Raw genomic sequence first — 23,136 nt, 5'->3', positions numbered from 1 at the left:
CTGGTCCTTGTCAAGGGGACATGCCATGGTCAGGAGTGGTTGCCTGCCCCCAACTGACCCTTACATCAATAGAGACCACCTTTCTCTGTTTCTGTATCTCTTTCTTCTTTTTTCCTTTCTTTCTTTTTTCTCGGTAGTTAAAGCATTTGTAAATCAATATTTTATATATATGTAATATTGTTACATACATATAATATATATTTTATTATATATATGTAATTAAAAGCCACCATCCCATTCTACCCTTCCCACACCCTATTCAGTTCTCTAGGGGCAATCACTTAACTTTTTTTTTCTTTTTTCACATTTATTTGAATAGGTAATACGGGCATGACGTAAAAATTTCAAAAGGTACCACACAGCAGCTCCTCTCTCCAAAGGCAATTACTCCTACCAGTTTAGTACATCTCCTTACAGAGATATGCTATGCATATGTCAGCATATAATATAAATATTCTTTAAAATAAAGCAGAGATGGTAACAGGCTACACTGTCATGCACCTTGCTTTTTCACCTAATAATATATCTCCAAGATCTTCTGTACCAGTACATAAACAACTGCTTTGTTATTTTAGGAGACTGCATAATATCCCATTGTAGGGATGGATCGTAACAGATTTAACCAGCCCCTATGAGGGACAGTGAGGTTGATGGCAACTTTTTTTTTTTTTTTGGTACGCGGGCCTCTCACTGTTGTGGCCTCTCCCGTTGCAGAGCACAGGCTCCGGATGCGCAGGCTCAGTGGCCATGGCTCAGGGGCCCAGCCGCTCCGCGGCATGCGGGATCTTCCCAGACCGGGGCACGAACCCATGTCCCCTGCATCGGCAGGCGGACTCTCAACCACTGCGCCACCAGGGAAGCCCGATGGCAACTTTTTGATATTATAGTGAAGCAGCAAAGAACCTTGTACTCTCATTTTCCTGCACACATGCCTCTACCTGTAAGGATTCCTGAGTCCAAAGATACACATTTTTGTTAATTTTGATAGATATTGATGGACTGTCTTCCAAAGAGACTGTGCTGATGTACTTGTCCACCAACTTCATACTCAATATCCTTTCTCCATACCCTCCCCAATTCTATTCAAAGAGAAATCAACGTTTTTGATTTTCCCTAATTGGTAAGAAATGGTATCTCTGTACTTTTACATTTGAAATGTCTTATTAGGAAGTTTGACTATTTTCACATTCTTAGTTGGCATGGCAACTGTGTCTCGCCCTTGTAGCGATTTCTTCTAGTTGTTATTTCCATAGACCTAAATAATGTACTCCTGTGGACATTTGTTGATTTACCAGCTTTAGACATTATCTATTGATTTTTGCTCCAATAAATGAGGATTTAGCGCACTTACAGTATCCTGTCTTACATGTCCTCTCTCTTTCCAACCTTCCTTCCTTCTCATTCTATTTATGAAAAAAAATATTATCGGCTTTCCACTTATGGTAGTGATATGTTTTCTTTTTAAATAGACTTTATTTTTAAGAGCAGTTTTAGACACAGTCAAATTGAGCAGAAAGTACAGAGTTCTCATAAACTCTCTGCTCCCCACCCCTGCTCAGCCCCTCCCCCATCAACATCCCCCACCAGAGCGATCCATTTGTTGCGATAAATTGAAGCTACGTCCACACAGTCTTATCACCCACAGCCCATGGTTTACGCTACGGTTCGCTCTTGGTGTTGTAAGTTCTATGGGTTTGGATAAATGTATAATAACATATACCCATCAGTATGGTACCATACATGGTATTTTCACTCTACTAAAAATTCTCTGTGCTCCGCCTATTCACCCCTCTTTCCTCCTTAATCCCTGGCAACACTGATCTTTTTACTGTCTCCATGGTTTTGCCTTTTCCAGAATGTCATATAGTTGGAATCATACAGTATGTAGTCTTTTCAGATTGACTTCTTTCACTTAGTAATATGCATTTAAGTTTCTTCCATGTGTTTTCATGGCTTGATAGTTCATTTCTTTTTAGCGGTGATTTATATTCCATTGTCTGGATGTACCACAGTTTATCCATTCACTCACTGAGGGACATCTTGGTTGCTTCCAAGTTTTGGCAATTATGGATAAAGCTGCTATAAACATCCATGTGCAGGGTTCTGTATGGACATAAGTTTTCAACTCATTTGGGTAAATACCAAGAAGCACGATTGCTGGCTTGCGTTGTAAGAGTGTATTTAGTCTTGTAAGAAACTGCTAAACTGTCTTCCATAGCGGCTGTACCATTTTGCATTCCCATCAGCAATGTACGAGAGTTCCTTTTGCTCCACATCTTCACCAGCATTTGGTGTTGTCAGTGTTCCAGATATTGGCCATTCTAACAGGTGTGTAGTGGTAGCTCATAGTTTTAATTTGCATTTCCCTAATGACATGATGTGGAGCATCTCTTCATATGCTTCTTTGCCGTCTGTATTTCTTCTTTGGTGTGTGTCTGTTTAGGTCTTTGGCTCGTTTTTAATCCAATTGTTTGTTTTCTTCTTGAGTTTTGAGAGTTCTTTGCATGTTTTGGCTAATAGTCCATTATCAGATGTGTCTTCTGCAAGTATTTTCTCCCAGCCTGTGGCTTGTCTTCTCATCCTCTTTTTATTATTATTATTATACTTTTCTTGTTTTCTTTTATTTATTTATTTTATTTTCCTTTTTTGTTTTTGGCTGCGTCGGGTCTTAGTTGCAGCACACAAGATCTTTCTTTGTGGCGTGCGGGTTTCTCTCTAGTGGTGGCGTGCAGGTTTTCTCTTCTCTAGATGTGGTGGCACAGGCTCCAGGGCGTGTGGGCTCTGTAGTTTGCAGCACGCAGGCTGCCTCAGTGAGGCACCAGAGCTCAGTAGTTGTGGCACGTGGGCTTAGCTGCCCCAAGCATGTGGGATGTTAGTTCCCCCACCAGGGGTCGAACCCACGTCCCCTGCATTGGAAGGCGGATTCTTAACCAGTGGACCACCAGGGAAGTCCCTCTTCTCATCCTCTTGAGTGATACAGGTTTGTAACAAATAAATCATTTAAAAATTTTAAAAATGGGTCAACTTAAGGATAAATATTCAGGAAATGATAGTTAAAGTGGTAGGAATATAGCAAAAAAGGAAGGTGTATCCAAGGGACTCGGGCAATACTGACGATACACAAAGGGCCTGGTACACAGCCTGGCTCTCAAGCTTACCAATTATTATGCCCGTTATTACTATTTAAATAATATTGGCAGCTATCGTTGCTCTTATAATTATGGCAGAGCGGCTGTTACTATTATTAGTGCTATAATAATACACTATTGTTATCTATTATAATGCATTGTTTTGATGAAGCTCTGTATCGCTTCTAACTCCCTGGAACCTGGGGGCAATGGGATACGCTGCAAAGTTGCTGCGGTTATTATTACTGTTATCTTGATATTTCACCGCCTCAAGCCGCGCAAAGTTTTTATAGGACGAATGGGGGTGGATAACAGTTCCTTGACAGGTAGGAGGTGGGTCTGGGGAGGGGTCGGGCCAGGAGCCTCCGCCCCACAATGGGGCGGGCCGCTTAGGGTCGGTCCCGGTCGGCCTGCGGTCCCCAGCCTGAGCCCGGCTATGGCCCCGTGCGGCGCGGCGCCGATCCTGCCGCTGGCGCTCGCTCTGACCGCCGTGGCCGCGGTGTCGTGGGCACGGGGACCGTCGGGCACGCTCTGGTCCCGGCAGGGCTGCGCCGCGCTGGGCCGCTGCTGTCCGGGCCGTGACCCGACCTGCGCGGCCCGCGGGCCCCCTCGCTGCTTCTGCGATCAGGCGTGCAGAGAGGTCCGGGACTGCTGCCCCGACTACGCGCGGGCCTGTCCAGGTGCGCCCCCGGGAGCACGTGGCATGGGCGGAGCTCCCAGGCGGAGGGGAGCAGGGTACCGGGGTGCGACGGTACAAGGAAGAGAGGAAGCCGCCCTCGGAGGGGGTTCTGGACCTGGAGGGGCGCAGGAGCAAGGGGGACGGGGACGCTCAGGACACCAGGCGAAGAGTGGGGCTGGAAAGGTGCGCGCGGAGAAAGATGCTCGGGCGGGCATGGACGCCGCTGCGCGAGTCTGGGGGAGGGGGCGGAATGGAGACGGATGCGAGGAGAACAGAGGGGCGTTTGGGAGGAGAGGGTGCGAGAGGCCTCCCCTCGCGCGGGACTTGGGAGGACCGCGCGAATACGGAGGGCTCGTGGAAGAGGCGCGCGAGCCAGGCGCTCGGGTGAGGGACGCGGGGCCCCCAACAGAAATAGGCTCGTGCGGGCACTGAGGGGTGCAAGAGAGGAGGGGGCGAGAGAGAGCAGGGGGCGCACTCGCTAAGGAGGGCGCACGCGGCTGGAAGGGGTAAGAGGGAGGAGGGGGCGTATGCGATCATCAGGGCTCGTGAGGCGTGGAGGGGTTGCGAAGGCGCAGAGGGCGCTTGGGTGCCAGATTTAGCAAATAAAAATCCAAGATGCCCAGTTAAACTTAAATTTCAGTTAAATAACAAATACTTTTAAAGTATACATATGTCCTCAATATTGCACGGGCCATACTTATATTAAAACTTATTATTTTTCTGAAATTCAAATCTAACTGGCCGTCCTGTATTTTATCTGGCAACCTTAGCTGGCGGAAGGGCGTGGGGCATAGGGAGTGCGAGTGGGATCACGCACCACATCGCGGGCAAGGAGGTCACAAGGCAGATGGAGGGGGTGTTGAGAAGCCGAGAGAAAGGCTGAAGCGTGGAGAGGGTTTGGAGTGGAGGGACGCTCAGAGCCGAGAGAGGAAACGGGCTGGGTGGTCCGGGGAGGGGCAGAAGAACTGGGTGTGTGTGTGGAACAGGTTAAAACTTAGGTGAATGAGTGGGGGGAGGTGTGAGGGGGTTGGGATGGGATGTACTGATCCCTGGGCAAGTAAAGTCCGGGCACTGGTCCCAGTGCCGGCCATGGCCACCAGACCAGGGTCTAGGTCATTCCCTCTAGAGACCCCTGCCAGAGTGGTATCCACCAGGCTTTGAAATTAGGGTCCACTTTTGTTGAGCCCCCAGTGGGGAGGACTCCATCCTTTTTAAATTCCAGGAATAACCTTTTCACACCCATTGGACACAAAATTCTGTCACCTTGTCAAGCGGATATGATCTAACTTTCCTTTGTCAGGGAGAAGAGTGATTGATTGGAGCCCTCTACCTGGAGATATCAGTGGAGCTTCCTTCGGGAACTTATATTTAAATGAAGGCAGCTTTAAAACAATTCAAAATTGAAGGGATCCAACATTTATTGATCACCAACCTACTCTGTGGGCTGGGTCTCTCATCCAACCCGATTACTGTCTCACAGCACTCTGGGGCTCTGGTCTATAATAATGTCCCTACTCAGCAGATGGGAAGAGCGTGGCTCAGAGAGGAGCGGGCTTTGGCCAGCCAAGGTGATCCAGTAGGATTTGGACCTGGCGATCCCCTTTCTTCTAGCCCCTTGCTGCTTCTCACAACTTTGAGTGGCAAATGGTGGAAATTCAGGTAGCAGAGATGAAAAAGTAATTTTGGATGTGCTGTCTTCCCAAATCATAGCAAATGAGACTCCCCCAGATTAAACTTGCAGAAGGACTATCTTGGGAATGCTTTTGTACTCATCTGCTTCTGTGCAGAGAGTGCATGCAGCCGTGTGGTCATTCAGAGTGTAGGGCTGAGGTTCTTAGTTCAGCTGCACCCACAGGGGCTTCCCTGTCACACGGCAGGAGTGGGGACCCAGGAAGGGAACCAGGTAGAGGGATCAGTGATACTTTCCCACGGTTTGATTCACGCTGACAGAATCACACGATGTTATCAGCTCCCCGGGGGTTCCCGTTACATAAAGAGCTTGGACTGGTGGGCCCAGCAGCCTCAAAGCTTTGCCCACCTCTTTGTTTTGCTCCTTTGGGGAGGTGTCAAAAAGGCAGTAGGTCTAGGATCTGCCCCATTGTCTAGGCTGGGCAGAGCTGAGGTCTTATGAATAGACCTGGGAAAAGTTCACTTTTCCACCTCCCAGGGGAGCAGAGCAGAAGGGGACATGGGGACCAGTTAGGAGGCAAGATATGTTTTTTCATGAGTGATTTAGGCGATAAAGTTGACTAACTTCAGGAATTGATTGTGGTAGAGGGAGGTGTTGAGGATGGCTTAAAAACAAACAAACAGGACTTCCCTGGTGGCGCAGTGGTTGAGAGTCTGCCTGTCGATGCAGGGGATGCGGGTTCGTGCCCCGATCCGGGAGGATCCCACATGCCACGGGGCGGCTGGGCCCGTGAGCCATGGCCGCTGAGCCTGCGCGTCTGGAGCCTGTGCTCCGCAGCAGGAGAGGCCACAGCAGTGAGAGGTCCGTGTACCACAAAAAACAAACAAACCACTAACATTTACTGAGTACTTATTACCTGCTGGGGAGGTACTGTTTTAGGTGCTTTAAATAAATTGTCTCCTTTAAGCCTCATAACAGCCCGATGGAATAGATAGTGTTATCACGCCCATTTTACAGATGAGGCACGGAGACATGGAGAGGTAGCGAGCTACTCTGACTTGCCCAGCTATTAGGCAGTAGATCTAGGATTTGAACCCCAGCAGTCTGGCTCCAGATCACAATACCATATGGTTGCTTGAGGGTGGGAGGACTTAAGCCTGTCGCAGGAGGGAAGCTCGAGCCCTCAGGTGAAACAGGAGCCCTTGACCTTGCCCACCTTCAGTTCAATTACATTGCTGGCCACCTGCTATGTGCCCAGCTCAGCTGGGACCAGTGGGGGCCAGAAAGATGGGACTCTGGTCCCCCTCAAGCTTATATTCTATTTTTGGGCAACAGGGTGGCTTGCTCAGTTAGAGCAAGCGGAGGCTTGGAAATGATTGGGGAGGATGGGGTGGGGTCAGGAAGAGGGTGGGTCTGGAGCGGCTAGTAAAACCTTAAAGGATGGACACCATTACTTCATGTTTTTCAAGTTCCTTACTGAATGTTTTTAAGTGTTTTATGCTCCTTAATTCTTACTTCAACCCTGTAGGGATCAAAGTCCCTACTTATGCACTTATGTGTTCATTGTGCTAGTCAGTACTCTGAGGGTTGTGACACAACTCGTATTACTTAAGCTAATAAGGGGATGTATTAGGACAGGTAACTGAAAAACAGTCCATGGATTCTGACTTCAGGCATGGCTGGATCCAGGGACTCCAAGGATGTCATGGGGACTCTTTCCACCTCTCAGCTCTGCTTGTGTTAGTTTCAATCTCAGGCATGCTGTCACTGAGTGTTGATAAAGACAGTACCTAGTAGCTCCAAACTGGTGTCCCTAGTGGAATGAGAGATCCTTTTCCTAGTTATTCCAGCCAAACTCCTAGGGATGGTTCTCATAGGCCCAGTTTGGGTTGCATGCTCATTCACGATCCAATAAATCACTGAGCCTAGGGAGAAGGAATGTGTCAACGGGTCATGTCTGGGTCACCTATGTACCCAATCCCAGGAGTGAGAAGGTGAGGTCAGTCCTACCCAAACTATGTGGACTGAGAGTGGGGAGGGTCGCTTCCTCAAAAGAAAACCGAGGCGGTGTTACCAGAAGATAGGGGTAAGGAGGCTGGGAGGGCAGAAATGACAGCTGCCCACTTCCAGCTGTAGCGGACCCTGCATTTCAGGGAACTCGAAGTAAAAGTGTGCTGAGACATCAAACAGGAGGAAGAGGAGGCAGGGGGTGACTGTGGATGCACTGGGGAAACACATTTTTAGCCGCTAGTGTTTACAAAAGACCTTTTGTGAAAACACCTCAACAGGAGATGGAAACCAGTAAAGGATTTCAGGTGACAGGTCAGAACTGCATTCCAGAAAAATCCTTTTGCTAGACAGTGAGGGGGATGCACAGTCAGGGGGCTGGGCAGTGAGGTTCAGAGAAAAAGGTCGGGTTTGAATTGTCCAGAAAGGCATTTCCTGCTGAGCCTGGGCCTGTTGGCGGCAGGGCAGAGGGATCCAAGGGGACTGTGGGAAATTCAGCCTGGCTCCAGCAGGCTCTGCTGACATGATGTTATCTGGGTCTCCAGGGCTGGAAGAGCAACCTTAAAAGCTCCTCGCATCTCCCTCTTTTTCAGCTGCACTGATAAGCTAGAATTTCTCCTTTACTCAGAAAAAGGTGGGATGGCCTTTGTTTTGAGAAACGCTGCCATCTGGTGGTACCTTTCTGGAATGCCAACTTGCGGTCACATTTCCTTTGTGGTCGCTAAGGCACAATTTGCTCTTTCAGAATTCACTGACTCTTTATTTACTGGGTCCCTATGTGTCAGGCACTGTGTTTGGTCCTGGAATTCAGCAGGGAACAAGTCCCCCTGCCTCCACAGAGCTGACATTCTAGTTGAGGAGGCTGACAATATATGAATAATCCCATGAACCGAGGTTGTGACCCTAGGTCTAGGTGAGGTGTGATGACAGTTCCCTGGGGGTGTCAGCTGTGCATGCTGCTTGGTGACATCACAGATGCCAGCGACATGGAAAGAATATGCGTAGGGTGGCATCTGCCTAATTTTCTGCAAAATCTCTCACCTGCCTGGCAGGGGATCATGGTGGGACTTCAGAAATTCCCTTGGTCCGGCTGCCCAGCCAGTGCCTGAATCTGGACTGCCATCTCCTTGTCAGTTGTCCAGCCACTCTGTGAACACTGACACTAAACTCACTTTTTCTAGTAGATTTTTTTCTTTTCTTTTTAAAAAAATATTTATTTATTTATTAACTAAGAGCAGGTTGCACCTGGTCTTAGTTGTGGCTTGCTAGCTCCTTAGTTGCAGCAGGTGGGCTGCTTAGTTACAGCATGCATGTGGGATCTAGTTCCTTGACCATGGATCGAACCCAGGCCCCCGCATTGGGAGCACGGAGTCTTAACCACTGCGCCACCAGAGATGTCCCCACTAGCAGATTTTTCTATTGTAGATTATACTCTCTCACCTGGACAACTGCAGTAGCTGTTTTATTGGTTTTCCTGATTCTGCCCTGACCTCCATCCGGCAGCTAGAGACATCCTATTAAAACCTTAATAGTGGTAATGTCACTCCTCTGCTCAGAACTTGGCAGTGGCTTTTCTTCATGCTTTGAATAAAGTCCAAGTTCCTTACAATAGTCATCAAGGCCCTGTATGCTATCACTGCCCGCCTCTGTCTGACATCACTTCCTGCCACTTTCCTTCCTGCTTTTTATGCTCTAGCCACACTGGCCTCCTCACTGTCCCTCCAGCATCTAACCAGGACTCTGCCTCAGGCCCTTTGCACTGCCTGTTCCCTCTTCCTGGAACATTTCCCCTCAGATACCTACACAGCTCCCTCCCTTACCTCCTCAGATGACCTTTGTCATGTAGGCCCCCCTTGACCCCTCTATCTAAAACAGTTTCTTGTCGCCCTGCACCTGCCACTCTTATCCTTCTTTGGATTTTCTCAGAGCATGGATTGCCAGTTGAAATTACCTCATATATTGTATTGTTTCTTGTCTGTTTCCCCTACTGAATGTCAGCTCCTCCAGGGCAGGCGCTTTTTCTGCTTTGCTCCTCTGTGTTCCCGGCACCCGGGCCAGTGCTTGGCATATAGTAGGCCCCAAATAGTTGTTGAATAAATGCAGAGAGTCCCCTGTTGTATTGAGTGTTTACTATCTTCCTAGTGCTGCACATCTGTCATTGCACCAATTCTGTGAGACTATAGCTGGAATCCAAGCTTGTGTGACTCCAGCGTCTTGGCTTGACTCAGATATTCAGTCTCCTTAAGCTCCACTTGCCTCTTCTGTGAGATGGATTCGACAATAACACAAATACATACATATATATATATGTAGGAGTTGGGGTTCTGGCGAGTGACAGGTGGTACGCCCAGAAGAGTTGAATGGAATATAATTTGACAAGGGTTCCATTCGCTATGGTGCGGGCAGGGGGAAGTGGTGTTATAGGAGCCTGGTGAGGGCAGGATCCATGGCTGAGGGGCCCCTCCATGCAGGACTGAGGGTGAGGTGGGTGGAGGGGCAATAAACACCTGGGCTGCACTCTCCTCCCCATGGGTGCCTCACTGGCTAAACTCAATCAGCGGCCAGGGGGCCTCTCTGATGCACAGGCTTCCCTGGGGGGCAGAGGGCACAAAGAAGGACCCTAAAGTTGTTGTGAGGATTACATGAAGTCCGGGACTTGACCTGCCTGGTCCAGCAGCAGTGACATAATTGACATCGTTATTAGGTGGGTGTTGAAAGCAATAGATGATTGTTCTGCTGTCGTACTTTATTTCCTCCTTCCCTCCTTCCCCTGAGCATTTCAACTCTGCTCAGAGTTGAGAGCCATGCAAGGAGTATGTGACTTCCTGAGGTGCCAGAAGCAACACTGTCTGTGTTTACAACACAATCACCTCCTTCCCTCAGTTCAAGAATATACACTTTTTTTTTTCTTCGCATTTTCATGTTGCTGAGCTAGGATATGTCTCATAGCCGGTGAATGTTTGTCATGAGGACAGACCTGGTCTTTCTTGTTCCCCACGGTGTCTCCAGCACCTAGGACAGTGCCCAGCTCACAGGAGATGCTTGGTAAATGTTTGTGGAATGAGTGCACTAATTCTGACAGCAGTAGTGCCCTGTGTGTTCACAAGTGTCTCTGTGTGTGTGTGTGTGTGTGTGTGTGTGTGTGTGTGAGAGAGAGAGAGAGAGAGAGAGAGAGAGAGACTGTCAAGGCCTGTCAAGAAACGCTTGACAATTTCTTTTTTTTTTTTTAATATTTAGTTAGTTAGTTTGGCTGCACTGGGTCTTAGTTGTGGCACGCGGGATCTTCTAGTTGTAGCATGAGAGCTCTTAGTTGCAGCATGTGGACTTAGTTGCGGCATGCATGCAGGATCTAGTCCCCGACCAGGGATCAAACCCGGGCCGCCTGCATTTGGAGCATGCAGTCTTACCCACTGGACCACCAGGGAAGTCCATGGCTTGACAATTTCTTGTCAAGAAATTCTCTCCCTGGGGAAAGTCTGAAGATCCCACGTTTTGGCCAGATGGCCTTCCCTGTCTGGTTTGGCCCAGTCCTGGTCTGGGACTGTGGACTTGGGTGAAGAAGCTGAAGGTCTCAAAGGCCACATCATCAGAAAATACCTACTCACTGGGCCCCTGACTGTGGTAGCACAGGGAGCATCTCATGGACATGGACGCCCAGCAACTTCCTTCTTTTTTTATGGTGGAATATTTCAGACCTAGCCCAATGTGGAGAGAACAATATAATAAACCCTCATGAAAAGCTAAGAAATAAGCCTAGATGAATACCACTGGAGCTTCTGCATTCCTGCCCTTCCTCCTCAGAGGTAACTGCTATGCTGAATTTGGTATTTATAATTCCCGCGGAGGGGTGTGTGTGTGTGTGTGTATATATATATATACACACACATATATATATTCAATGTATATAAAATATATACAGTCAGTTCTCATGATGGATGGTAGTTACAGTCTATAAAATCCCCATGAACACTGAATTGACAAGTACTGAACCGTTGCTCCTAGGGGGAATATGTACACACCTATCTCACACAGATTATAATCTTAAATCCTAAAAACAACTCATTCTCGTAGATTCTCTTTTAAAAAAGGGAAGAACAAGATTCAGAGGTATTAAGTGACTGGCCCGAGAGTGCCCCACTAACAGGTGTCAGAGCTGGAATTCAAACCCCGTCCTCCTGGTCCCGGAGCTGGAGCTCCTTGAACTGCACCACACAGCCACTGGCTCCCTCCATCCAAGAAGGCAGATCGGGGCCTCGTTTGACCTCAGCTGCAAATGTGCATGTTGGGTGACTCCGAATTTTTGCTGTTCTGCGTATGTCTGTGCATGACTACAAAAGCACCTCAGATATTGGTTCGGGGGTTACAAATCAATTTTTAGCAAATAGGTAAATTCACAAATACCAAATCTGTGAATAGTGAAGATTGACATATATATACTTAGGTATATATATCAATACAATATCATATATATGTGATATATACATATCATATCATATGTAATATGATCATATATATGTAATCATATATATGTAACAGTATCATATATATGTAATATATGTATTATATGTATATATATGTAATATATATATTACCTATATGAGTTCTTAAACACTATATAGCACTCTTTTTCATTTTTTAAGACTGTATCTAAATAGTATCACACCAGAAATAGCTTCTGCAAGAGGCTTCTTTCCATCCACGTTGTTGCTAGTGTAGTCATGGTTCGCTTCACGGCGGCAGAGGAATAGCTAGTGTTTACTGAGCACTTGCTGTGTGCCAGGAGTGAACGCTTTATACGTCACATCTGGTTGAATCCTCAAAGCCACACTATCAGGTGAATACTATTCTTATACCCATTTGACAGGGGAAGAAACTGAGGCACAGGGAGGTGAAATCAGTTGTCATAAGTGCCTAGGAAATGTTAATTGGAGGAATGGGTGATGGAAACCACTGGAATGATTGCCAACAGGATGATGGGTAAATAGAACGTGGAATTCTAAGTTTAGGTAGACGTATACGTCTACCAAATTTGTCATAGAGAAACTTTTAAGGCACACATGGATTCAGGTTTGCAGAAGTTCTGGTGCTCACTGTGGTGCTTTGGGGGGTTCGGCTTGTGGGGAAGGTGGACAAGACCTGGCCGCTGCCCAAATTCCATAGCAGTTGTCCTTGGAGACGCCACCTTCTCTTCCAGCGGTCTCCTGCGTCGTGGCAGAGTGGAGCAGCTGGAGTCGCTGTGTCAAGCCCTGCCAGGTCTCTTACCGTCTCCGCCAAAGGCATGTCCTGCAGGAGCCAAGAAACGGGGGTGCTCCCTGCCCCCCACTGGAAGAACGGGCTGGCTGCGTGGAGTACTGGAACCACCAGGGGGTGGAGTGCCAACAGTCCTTGCGTGAGTTGGGGTGGCCTTGGGGGTGGCTGTCAGAGGGAAGAGCCTGCCCGCACCGCAGGGCCCTCCATAAGTTTCCGTGTGGGGTCTGAGAAGGTGAGGTGAGAAGCTCTGACTTCCTCTGGGCATCTCGATGTCTTCTTTCTGCTCATCTCCCATTGTGAATCAGTCAGGGCTTTGTTTAAATGAAGATGACAGGAAACCCATTTTAAACTGACCGGAGCAAAAATGTGTGGCTCATGTAACTAAGATCTCAGGGTCTGCATTCAGGCATGGCTGGATCTAGGAGCTCAAGCAATGTTGCCAGGAACCTATCTCCATCTCTCAGCTCTGTTTTCTAATGAGTTGGCCTCATTCTCAGGTAGGCATTCCCCCTGTAATGGTCTTTGATAGCTCCAGGCTTCCCTGCAACCAGCCTAGCGGCTGGAAGAAAAGGCCTCTTTCCCCTTAGTTTCAGCACATGTCCTTCGTTTCACCAAACCTTACCGCGGTGTCACCCTCCTGTTTTAAATTCTCCAATAGGTATCCCGCACCCTCGTGAAGCCCAAACTCATCTTCATGGTCTACAAGCTCAAGTGTTCTGGCTCTTACCTCCTGTGACCTCACCTTCCTTCTTCCATCTACATTTTAAAGGATCATTCTGTTCACTGTGGGGACAGGAGACTAAAAGGGGTCAGAGGGCAGCGGGGAGGCCAGGGAAGAGGTGACTGCAGTGGTGCAGGCAAGAGAGGAAGGTGTCTGGACCAGGATGGTGGCAGTGGGGTGATGAAAGAGGGAATGTCATTTCCTCTGCCTGAAATCCTCCTCCCTCTCCTTTGCCACCCACATCTAACTTGCCTGGTTCATCGCTTCCTGTGTAGATGTCAGTTTTCTCCAGGAAGATTTTCCTGACTGCCCCTACTACTGCCCCTACATGCCATCTGCCATGCACTTGGCCACATTACTTGACTCTGTGAGGCCAGTGTTACTATGCATTTTACAGAAGGGGAAACCAAGGCTCAGGGAGGCACAACACCTGCCCAAGATACATGGCTCATCCTGCATCATTTTATTCAACGCTGACAATAACCGTATGATATAGATTCTAGTATTATACTCATTTTTTTTTTTTTTTTTTTTTTTTGCGGTATGTGGGCCTCTCACTGCTGTGGACTCTCCCGTTGAGGAGCACAGGCTCCGGACGCGCAGGCTCAGCGGCCATGGCTCACGGGCCCAGCCGCTCCGCGGTATGTGGGATCTTCCCGGGCCGGGGCACGAACCCGCGTCCCCTGCATCGGCAGGTGGACTCTCAACCACTGCGCCACCAGGGAAGCCCTAGTATTATACTCATTTTGCTGATGAGGAGACTGAGGCTCTGAAAGGACCAAGATCACTGAGATGTAAGAGGGGGAGCTGGAACCAGAATCTGGGCTTCTCTGGGGCTCTCCTCGCTGCTCTAGGCTACGCCAAAAGCAGCACTGGATGTTGGAAGAGAAGAGAAAAGGGAAGTTGTGTATTAAGTGTGTTACCTTCTCTCGATCACAAGCATTAATTAGTTCAACACCATATCTTTGATTCAGCCCCATCACTCAGAATGGGCAGGGGTAGGGACATCTTTGGGCTCTTTTTCCCCCTAAGGAATCACCAACCTCTCATGGACTGACCCTCAATTCTCCTGTGTTCTCCTCTGTCTGCTCCAGGAAGGAAGAGGCTTGGAAGTTGGCCCAACAAGATAATTTTATTAATTCATTTATCTGTCCATACCTCTGTCCCCCTTTTCTTCCATCCTTACATTTTCCCACCTATTCATTCATCTATGCATCTGGTTCTTTTATCCCTTCATCTGTCCATCGACCTATCATGTCTTCATCCATCCTTCTTTCCATTCATCATCTCTGTCTCTCCTTTTTTCCATCCTCCCATCTTCCCATTTACTCATCACCCATCCATTCTTCTTTTCTTATATCATTTCAGCCACCCAACCATCCATTCAGTTATTAACTCATCTCTTTTTTTCTCACTCACTCACTTATTCATTCATCAAAATCATTCATTTGAAGAACTTTTTATTGAGACTCACTATACAACCCACTGTACTAGGCCCTGAATCTAAGAGATAAATATGATCCTGCCTCCATCATTGCATAAGGGGTACTTGTGGGGACTATCTACCCAGTCACAAGACCCCACAGTCTCCTTAGGGCTACCATAGACATGCCTCTGACACCAGGAGTACCTAATCGTGCTTCCTGTGGTGTCATAGCCTTGGGGGCGGTGGTGCTGGGCTACCTGACTCTGTTTTCTCCTTGGCCCACAGTCCCTGCTCTGATAACCACAGGCAGCTACGGGAAAGAACGAGAAAAGCGAGGTGTCCCCAAGAAGCAGGAGACAATAGGGTAAGTGGAAGCAAATGAACCCAAAGTCAAACTCAGATTTGTGAACATTTTTCCTTGGATTAGACTTTCATCATGTTTCTCTCTTCCTTTTTTTTTTTTTTTTTTTTGCGGTACGCGGGCCTCTCACTGTTGTGGCCTCTCCCGTTGCGGAGCACAGCCTCTGGACGCACAGGCCCAGCGGCCATGGCTCACGGGCCCAGCCGCTCCGCGGCACATGGGATCTTCCCAGACCGGGGCACGAACCCGTGTCCCCTGCACTGGCAGGCAGACTCTCAGCCACTGCGCCACCAGGGAAGCCCTCTCTCTTCCTTTAACTTCTCCCCATTTCTTGTTCTGTTACATTTGTAAACCCATGAACATGAACTTTGAGTCCTTAATGCCTGGTCTCTATTCAGCTTCATTCACTTACTCATTCACTCAGTGTTTATTGTTTACACGACAGGTATGTTTATGTTGTTTATATGCGTTAGGCCTTGGGTCTACAGCAAGGAAGAGAAAAGGACAGAAATACTTGTCCTCATGGAGTCAGACAATAAACAAACACATAACCTGTCAAATGGTGCTAAGTGCTATGGAGAAAAATGAAGCAGGGAAGAGGGTGGGTGTGCCAGGGACATCCTTGTTTAGAGGAACTAAGATATTGAAGAGGTTATCTGGGGGAAGAGCATGACTGGCAGAGGGACTAGCAAGTGCAAAAGTCCTGAGGCAGGACATGCCCGGTGTTCAGGGATCAGCAAGTAGTTCAGGCTGGAATTCAGGGAGAGTGAGAGAGAGTAGGAAATATGATATATTGGGGGGAGGGGGGTGGTCAGATCACACAGGGTCTACAGGCTGTGGTGGGAAGTTGGGTACTTTCTCTGCATGAGTTGGAGTCATGGGAGGGTTTTGGGCAGAGGAATGACAGGATCTGACTTAGGTTTTCACAGGGTCCCTTTGGATACTATTTGGAGAATGGATCGTAGAGAGGCAAGGAGGGAACCAGGGAGACCAATGCGGGGCCTACAGCAATGGTCCACATGAGAAATGAAGGTGGTTTGGACCAGGGTGGTAGCCCTGTGCCTTTGAAGGGTGGATTTCAGGGACTGGAGTCAGACAGTGTGTTGCCGATGGTGGTGATGAGGTCAAGCATCTAGGACAGTGCCTGGCACATGACAGATACTCAACAAATATTAATTGAAAGAATAAGGTCTGAACTAAGGCAGTGCTAAGGGAGATGGAGAGGAGAGCTCTATTTGCTAGGATTCCTTTCACTGCAAGGCACAGAAACTCAGCTCAAACTGGCTCAGGTGAAAAGGAGAATTATTGGTTCCTATAACTGAGAGGGAAGTTTTGAAATAATATTACTTCAAGCATGAACTGGAGCCAAGAGGTCAAATATTATCAGGACTCCTTCTCCCCTTTCTGCCTTCATATACTGGCTTCATTCTCAAGCAGGCTCTCTCCCTGTAGTAGCCAAGATGCCCACGAGCAGCCCCACATCCTCCCAGCTTAGCAGCCCCAGCTGACGGGGTCCTTCCTCCCAGTCTCATTGTGTAATTTCTGGAGGAGGTTGATTGGTCCTGCTTGGATCCTAGGCCCATCCCTGAACCAATCACTGTGACCCAGATGATGGGACCTCTGATTGGTCAGCTTGAATCATCTGTCCACTCTAGGGGCAGGTATGGGGAGCCAGGACCAGGCATCCTGATTGATTGCCCCTCCAAGACCACGTAGGGTGAGGACAAGAGTTCCCCAAATAAACCACCAAAAGAGCAAAGAGAAAGAACGTTGGGAAGGCGAAAATTCCAATTATCACAGGCTTCTGGCAAGGACAGGTTCCTGAGGCGTTCTGGGGCAGCTGAGAGGAAAGGGCTCTGGGCCGGCTTTGGGCTGTTCCTGGAAGAAAACTGTCCAGTCCTTGGGCTTCCCAGAGGCTGCAGCCACCAGGGGGCAGCAGCCCCACACAATAACCTCCCGGAGTCCTTGACAAGCTGCATCTCTTGCAGCAGGGAGTGCCATTTACCACTACTTGTAGAAAAAGTTGGGTCGAAGTAAAATTTTAGCAAATTGGGTCTTAATTCAGATACTCCAGAATGGGACAGTTATTTAAATAATTCTTGCAGTGACTCTTTTCTGTAAAATAGGATCTTTTGCGAAATGTGGTGGAGTGCTTATTGAGGCTTTTGGGGTTAGGCGGTTCCATTTTAGGCACTACCACTTATTAGCTGTGTGACTCTGGACAAGTTACCTTTCTGCTCCTCGGTTTCCTAATCTGTAAGCTGGGGCCAAGATCCACCTTGCAGGGTTTCCCTATTCCATTGGACCAAATGATTCGGCAAATTTTTGTCGAGCCAGGTCCTAGTCTAGGACTTGGACACAACAGTGAACAAAACAGATACAAATTCCTGCCTTTGTGGAGCTGACATTACTGCGGGGGAGAGAGATGAGAAGTAAACAATATAATCTTTTGGATAAGGTGTTTGAAGAACTGACCCATGGAAGCCCTCAATGATGTTAACTTGAAAAAGCAGGAGCCAAGTCTCATGGATGCAGATTGAGTTGCCCAAAAGGTTTCTTCTGTAGCAGGGAGAAATTGTATCAACCTGAGCCTGCATAGGGCTAGGTACACAGTAGGTGTTGCATAAATGCTCACAGGTGTTTGGGGTGGTGTCTTCCTGTGTGGCTGCAGGTACTGTGTCCAGTTCCGGCTGGGGCCCGTTCCAGGGAGCTGCCAGCAGGTGAGGGCGCCCCATGCCCAGTGGACAAGGTATCTGACCCAGGGCCACACAGTTTGTGTGAGGTGTGAGTGGCCTGCCCAGGATGCCAGGAGCCAGCGCTGCTACGGGGATGGTGGAGGGGCCGGAGGGTAAGCCATGGGACTCGGGCATGGGGAAGTACGACTGTAGAGCCTGGGGCCTCTCTGCAGCCTGAGAGATGAAGGTGCCCAGGGAGTGGGAGCCTGTTTCCTGGCCAGGGCAGGGCGCAGGAGGGTTCTGATCCCAGTGTCTGAGGAGGAGCAGCTCCTGCCATTTCCAGCTGTGTGACCTTGGGCGATCTCATAACCTCTCTGAACCTCAATTTCCTTATCTGAAAATGCAGATAATAAGAGGACCTCCTCATGGGGCAATGATGAAAGTGAAGTGAGATTGTGCAAGTTGAAGACTTAGCATAGCTCCTGACATCCAGAAAGTACTCAAGAAAAGGGAGCTGGTTTCATTGTTGAATCCTTACAATCCCCTTAAAAGCCAAGTTTGGTTACCCTCATTTTATAGATGGGGCAACAGAGGCTCAGAGAGGCATTGTGACTTAGTCAAGGTCACACAGGATTTGACCCAGATTTGGCTATTATCATCCCCCTAGACTCCTCTCACAAGGGCAAATGTCTTGGAAAGCACTTAGCATTACAATAGTAGCTAAAGTTTATTGAGTGCCTACTATGTGCCAAGCATTATTCTAAACTCTATATTCATTCATTCATTCAATACATATTTGTTGAGCACTTACCATTGAGCATGTGCCAGACAATGTTTTGGGTACTGGGGAGATGCAGTGAACAAAGGAGCTGTGGTCCTTCTCTTATGGAGACACATTCTGCTCTGAGGAGGCAGACATTAGGCAAGTAAACCTGTAATTTGTCAGATGGGAGATAAGTGTTAGGGAAAGAAAGCAGAATCGGGGAAGTTCTGGGGATTTTTTTTTTTTTAAGGAAGGTGACACTAAGGAGGTGACACTTGGACAGAGTTCAGAAGGAAATGAGGGAGGTAGACATATGGAGGTTTGGGGGAAGGGTATTCCAGGCAGCGGGAACAGCAAGTGCAAAAGCCCTGAGGCGGGAGCGTGCCACCATTGAGGCTGGCGTGGAATGAGCAAGGGGGAGCGTGGAAGGAGGTGAGGACACATTGACACACAGGATGCCCTTGAAACATTCCAAGAGCCCAAAGTGGATACTTTCGGGATCCTCTCCTTCTAGATGAGGAGACTGATTCACAAAGAGGTGCCCGAGGTCACACACCTAGCAAGTGGCAGAAACAGGCTTTGAACCTAAATTTCTCAGGCTCCTTGGCCAAGCTCTAAAGACAAGTCTAGACTGTTTTCCACTGACTGTACTTTTCCATGCAGGGATTATTAGACTGTAGGAACAAGAGCTCTCTCTGGGGTCTCTCCAGGGAGTTCTCCCATTTCTAAGGATGTTAGTTTCCTGACTTTTAAAATTGAGCAGCCCTGCTCACTGTAAACCTAGAGCAGGGAATGCCAGTGCCTGTTGGGGTGTTAGGGACAGATGTATCTGAATGAGAGGCATTGGGACTGCACAGATCTGGGTTCAAACCCCACTTCTGGCCCTTACTAGGTATGTGACTCTGGGCAAACCCTTCTTACCCTGACAGTCCCCACCACTCAGATGGTGGGAAGGATCCTGAGCCCTTTGCACAGCACCTGGCTCCTCATAGATGCTTAGTAGTGGAAGCTGCTCTTGTCATGTTTAACCTATAAAATGGGTATAATAATATATGTACTTTGTGAAAATGACACATGATAAATGTGATGAACCTGGCACATAGTAGGTGCCCAATAAATAAATGGCAGACAATAGGGAGGCCCTCTCAACCAACCTTCCTCCAACCTCTCCCCTCCACCACTTACTCGTCCTAGACCTGAGATTCTACCATTAGAGATTCATTCTTTGGACTAGATGCTCACTTATTAGAGCCTCAGTTTACTTATCCATCTTTGAATAAGCCTTTCTAGCCCTAAAACTCTGATTAATCCCAAACTTCTCTTTTTGGATGCAAATACTCCAGGAACATGGCACTTTGGTGAGGCTGAGATGAGGGTCGCAGGGACTGCCGCCTCTACCAGGCATGGGTAGAGATGGAAAGCAGAGTCAGGTCTGTGCCAGGCAGGGGCATCTTTCTCTGCTCCCACCCCAGCCAGGCCAGGCTCACAGAACAGGTGACGGAAGGTCTGATTGGGGGCATGAGCTCACCAGGCAGGACTGGGCAGAGGAGGAGGATCAAAGTGAGGATGGAGAATCGAGCTGCCAGCCAGATTCTTTCCGTGGGCAGCTGGTGAGGGCGGGCATGCGAAGGGCCCAGCCCCGGGGAGGGTGAGCCTGCCATTTGAGGATTTTAGGACGGTTTATTTAGCATGAGAAGGGTCTCTGAGTTTGGGACAAGCAGAAGGAACACCTGCTATAGTCATGCACCTACTGTGTGCTGGGCACCAAGTGGGTGCTTTAGATGTGAGCTCCCACTCAAGCCTCACAAGCCCTGTTGAGACAAGGGACATTCATTCCATTTCATACACTGAGGATGGCAATAACAATGGTAACTTTAAATGCTATCGTTTGTGAAGTGCCTATTAGGTGCGAGGCACTGTGCTTAGAAGCTTAGAACAGTGCCTGGCACATAAGACAATCTGTGTGTGTTATTATTGCCATTATTTGCATTTTTAAAAGATGTGAATTATACCTACAGAGATTGGCTCAAACACATATGAACAGGTTAATAAATGTTTGCAAAGAGGACACATCTGGGTAGTCACCACCCAGGCAAGGAACAGAACCTGGCTAGCCCCGCAGTCCCACCCCCAACCACAGCCCCTCCCCTCCCCATAGAGGAGACCACCATCCCGACTTTTATGGTAATCCACTGTACAGTTTTCTTTATAGCTTTACTCAACTCGGTGCAGATCCCTAAACACTACAGTTTAAATTCCCCCCCCCCCCAAACTTCACATATATAAAGTGGTACAGGATGTACCTTTTAGAATTCGACTTCCTTTGCTCGACATGCGGTTTGCAAGGTCCGTGCACGTGGCTGCCTTGTAGCACTGGATGGTTCATTCTTGTTGCTGAAATGGTTAGCTATTATTGTCATGATCATTTTTACTTTCTCTGCACACAGCATCTCATCAAACCCTCCCAACACTTCAGAGGGGTGGAGATTATAGTTATCTGTTATTCATTGAAGAGTCAGAGGCTCCTAGCAGCTGGGTCATGAACCTCCCCACCCCACCATTCCAAAACCTTTCTTAATCACTCCACTCTGTTGCCTCCCAACAGGAGGGAAAGGGGGGTGCAGGGAGGTTAAGGATGTCTTAGTGTCACCAGACCCTAAGAGCCAAGTCTGGATTGCCCCGGGTGGCCTCTAGGGTCAGCAGTTCTGCGGCCAGCCCAACTTCTTCATCAGACACAGTAGACACAGGGCCCAGTGCCCACACATGTTCAGGCTCCACAAAAATGCTTTAATTTTATCCTCTTAAAATCAGAAGAAATAAGATGTAATAGTAGTGAAGATCTGATACTGACTCCAGCCCGGATTATATTTATCTTTTTATAATGCAGTTGTAAACTTTGATTTAAAACATTTTTGCATGGAGAAGGGGCCCCCGAAAGCAAATAGCCCTGGCGCCCAGGGGAGTCATGACGCCGCTGAAGCAGCCCCATGTCTTGCAGGCACCAGCTGTCGCTGTGGCAAGCAGCCGGCCACCCCCGGTGCCGAGGGACCTGGGAGAGGCTTGGGCAGCTCCGTGACTGTTCCTGCCCCGAGGTCCACAGCCTCGTCTTCCTCTAGCAGCGATGACCCCCGTCTGTCCAGAGCCCTTCTTTCCAAAGCCTCCCTGGGTGGCAGGGAAACCCCCAGGGCTTGGGATCCTCCAGGACGAGGGAGTGGGGAGAAACCTGCACATTTGAGACTGAAGGAACAAGCCTTGTCCTTATGCTGACACTGAAAATAGCTTTATGTTTCCACTGGGTGCCAGCTGAGTCACAGCCTTACTGCCATCTCCCTCTAGTTCAGGGCTTCCCAAATTTCATCTCCTAAATACACCCTTCTCCATTTTGCCCTATTTTCCTTACCTGTACCTTTTTCTTTTTGACACCCCACCTCACTCATCCTTTTTTTTTTTTTACTTAAATAGTTTTTTTAAAAGGAAGCTTATACTTACATATATGTGTATAAATAGGAAATGTTTTTTTAAAAAAATCACAACTAGAAATGAAAATAAATAACAGTAGCAAACATTTATTAAGGTACAAGTACTGTAGGTACAGTGTGCCAAGCCCTGTCCTGGCCCTTTACACGTACCGACTCACTGGATCCTGAGTTAGGTGCAGTTATTATCCCCATTTCACATGGGCCGAAACTGAGGCACAGAGAGGTTAAGTTACTCGCCCCAGGACACAAAGCTAGTGAGTGGCAGAGTGGGGATTTGAAACCCATGAGCTATACCTACTGCTAAGATTTTCTGCACTAGCAGTACATCAGCTCCAGGAGGGCAAGGTTTTTGGTCTGTCTTGTTCCCTGCTGTGTCCCCTGTGCCTAGAATAGTGTCTGGTACGCCATAATGCCCAATAAATATTTGCTGAATAAATGAAATGAATAGCTGAATGATCAGCTGCCATAAATAGAAGGCAATCAGAAAAACAAACACGATGGAAACCAGACAAGTCTGGTGAGGTGTTGTTGCCCAAGGAGCCGAGCATGAAGCCTGCTCTCTCGTTATTCAAACAAGACATTAGCACGTGTGTGAGAGGGAGTGAGGGGACACTAGCATCTAATGGAGACTAGGTCCTTGACAACCTAGAGGAATTACAAGGGACTTGAAAGGGAGCAGATTTTCTCCTCTTGGGAGTCAACTGTAATTACTAAGCATTTTAACACCTTTATTGAGATAGAATTCACAATACTTTACCATTCCCTCAAAGTGTACAATTCAGTCTTTTTTAGCATATTCGTAAGATCGTATAACTTGGTGTCATTTTAGAACTCTCTGTGCCCCCCTAGAAGAAGCCCTTGTACCCATTAGCCGTTCCTGCTCATTCATCAGACCCCTCCAGCCCTAAGCAACCACTAGTCTACTTTCCGTTTCTAGGGATTTGCCTGTTCCGGACATTTCATATAAATGGAATCATACAAATGGTCTTTTGTGTCTGGCTTCTTTCATGTAGCATA

The 23,136-nt window shown here is 48.1% G+C and overlaps 1 protein-coding gene across 1 annotated transcript; it reads left to right on the top strand.

Annotated features, from left to right (window-relative positions):
• The first annotated feature begins 3,564 nt into the window (after positions 1 to 3,564).
• LOC132438646 (somatomedin-B and thrombospondin type-1 domain-containing protein-like) lies at positions 3,565 to 22,070 on the top strand. Its single transcript, XM_060032903.1, has 5 exons — positions 3,565 to 3,808; positions 12,639 to 12,833; positions 15,127 to 15,205; positions 17,874 to 18,050; positions 21,639 to 22,070. Exons 1-5 carry the CDS (start codon positions 3,565 to 3,567, stop codon positions 21,754 to 21,756), a joined length of 813 nt encoding a protein of 270 aa, XP_059888886.1. The 3' UTR covers positions 21,757 to 22,070.
• The last annotated feature ends 1,066 nt before the right edge of the window (positions 22,071 to 23,136 follow it).

This window comes from Delphinus delphis, chromosome 15, assembly GCF_949987515.2.
Source record: "Delphinus delphis chromosome 15, mDelDel1.2, whole genome shotgun sequence".
Lineage (NCBI taxonomy): Eukaryota > Metazoa > Chordata > Mammalia > Artiodactyla > Delphinidae > Delphinus > Delphinus delphis.
This window is presented reverse-complemented; position numbering and strand designations above follow the sequence as displayed.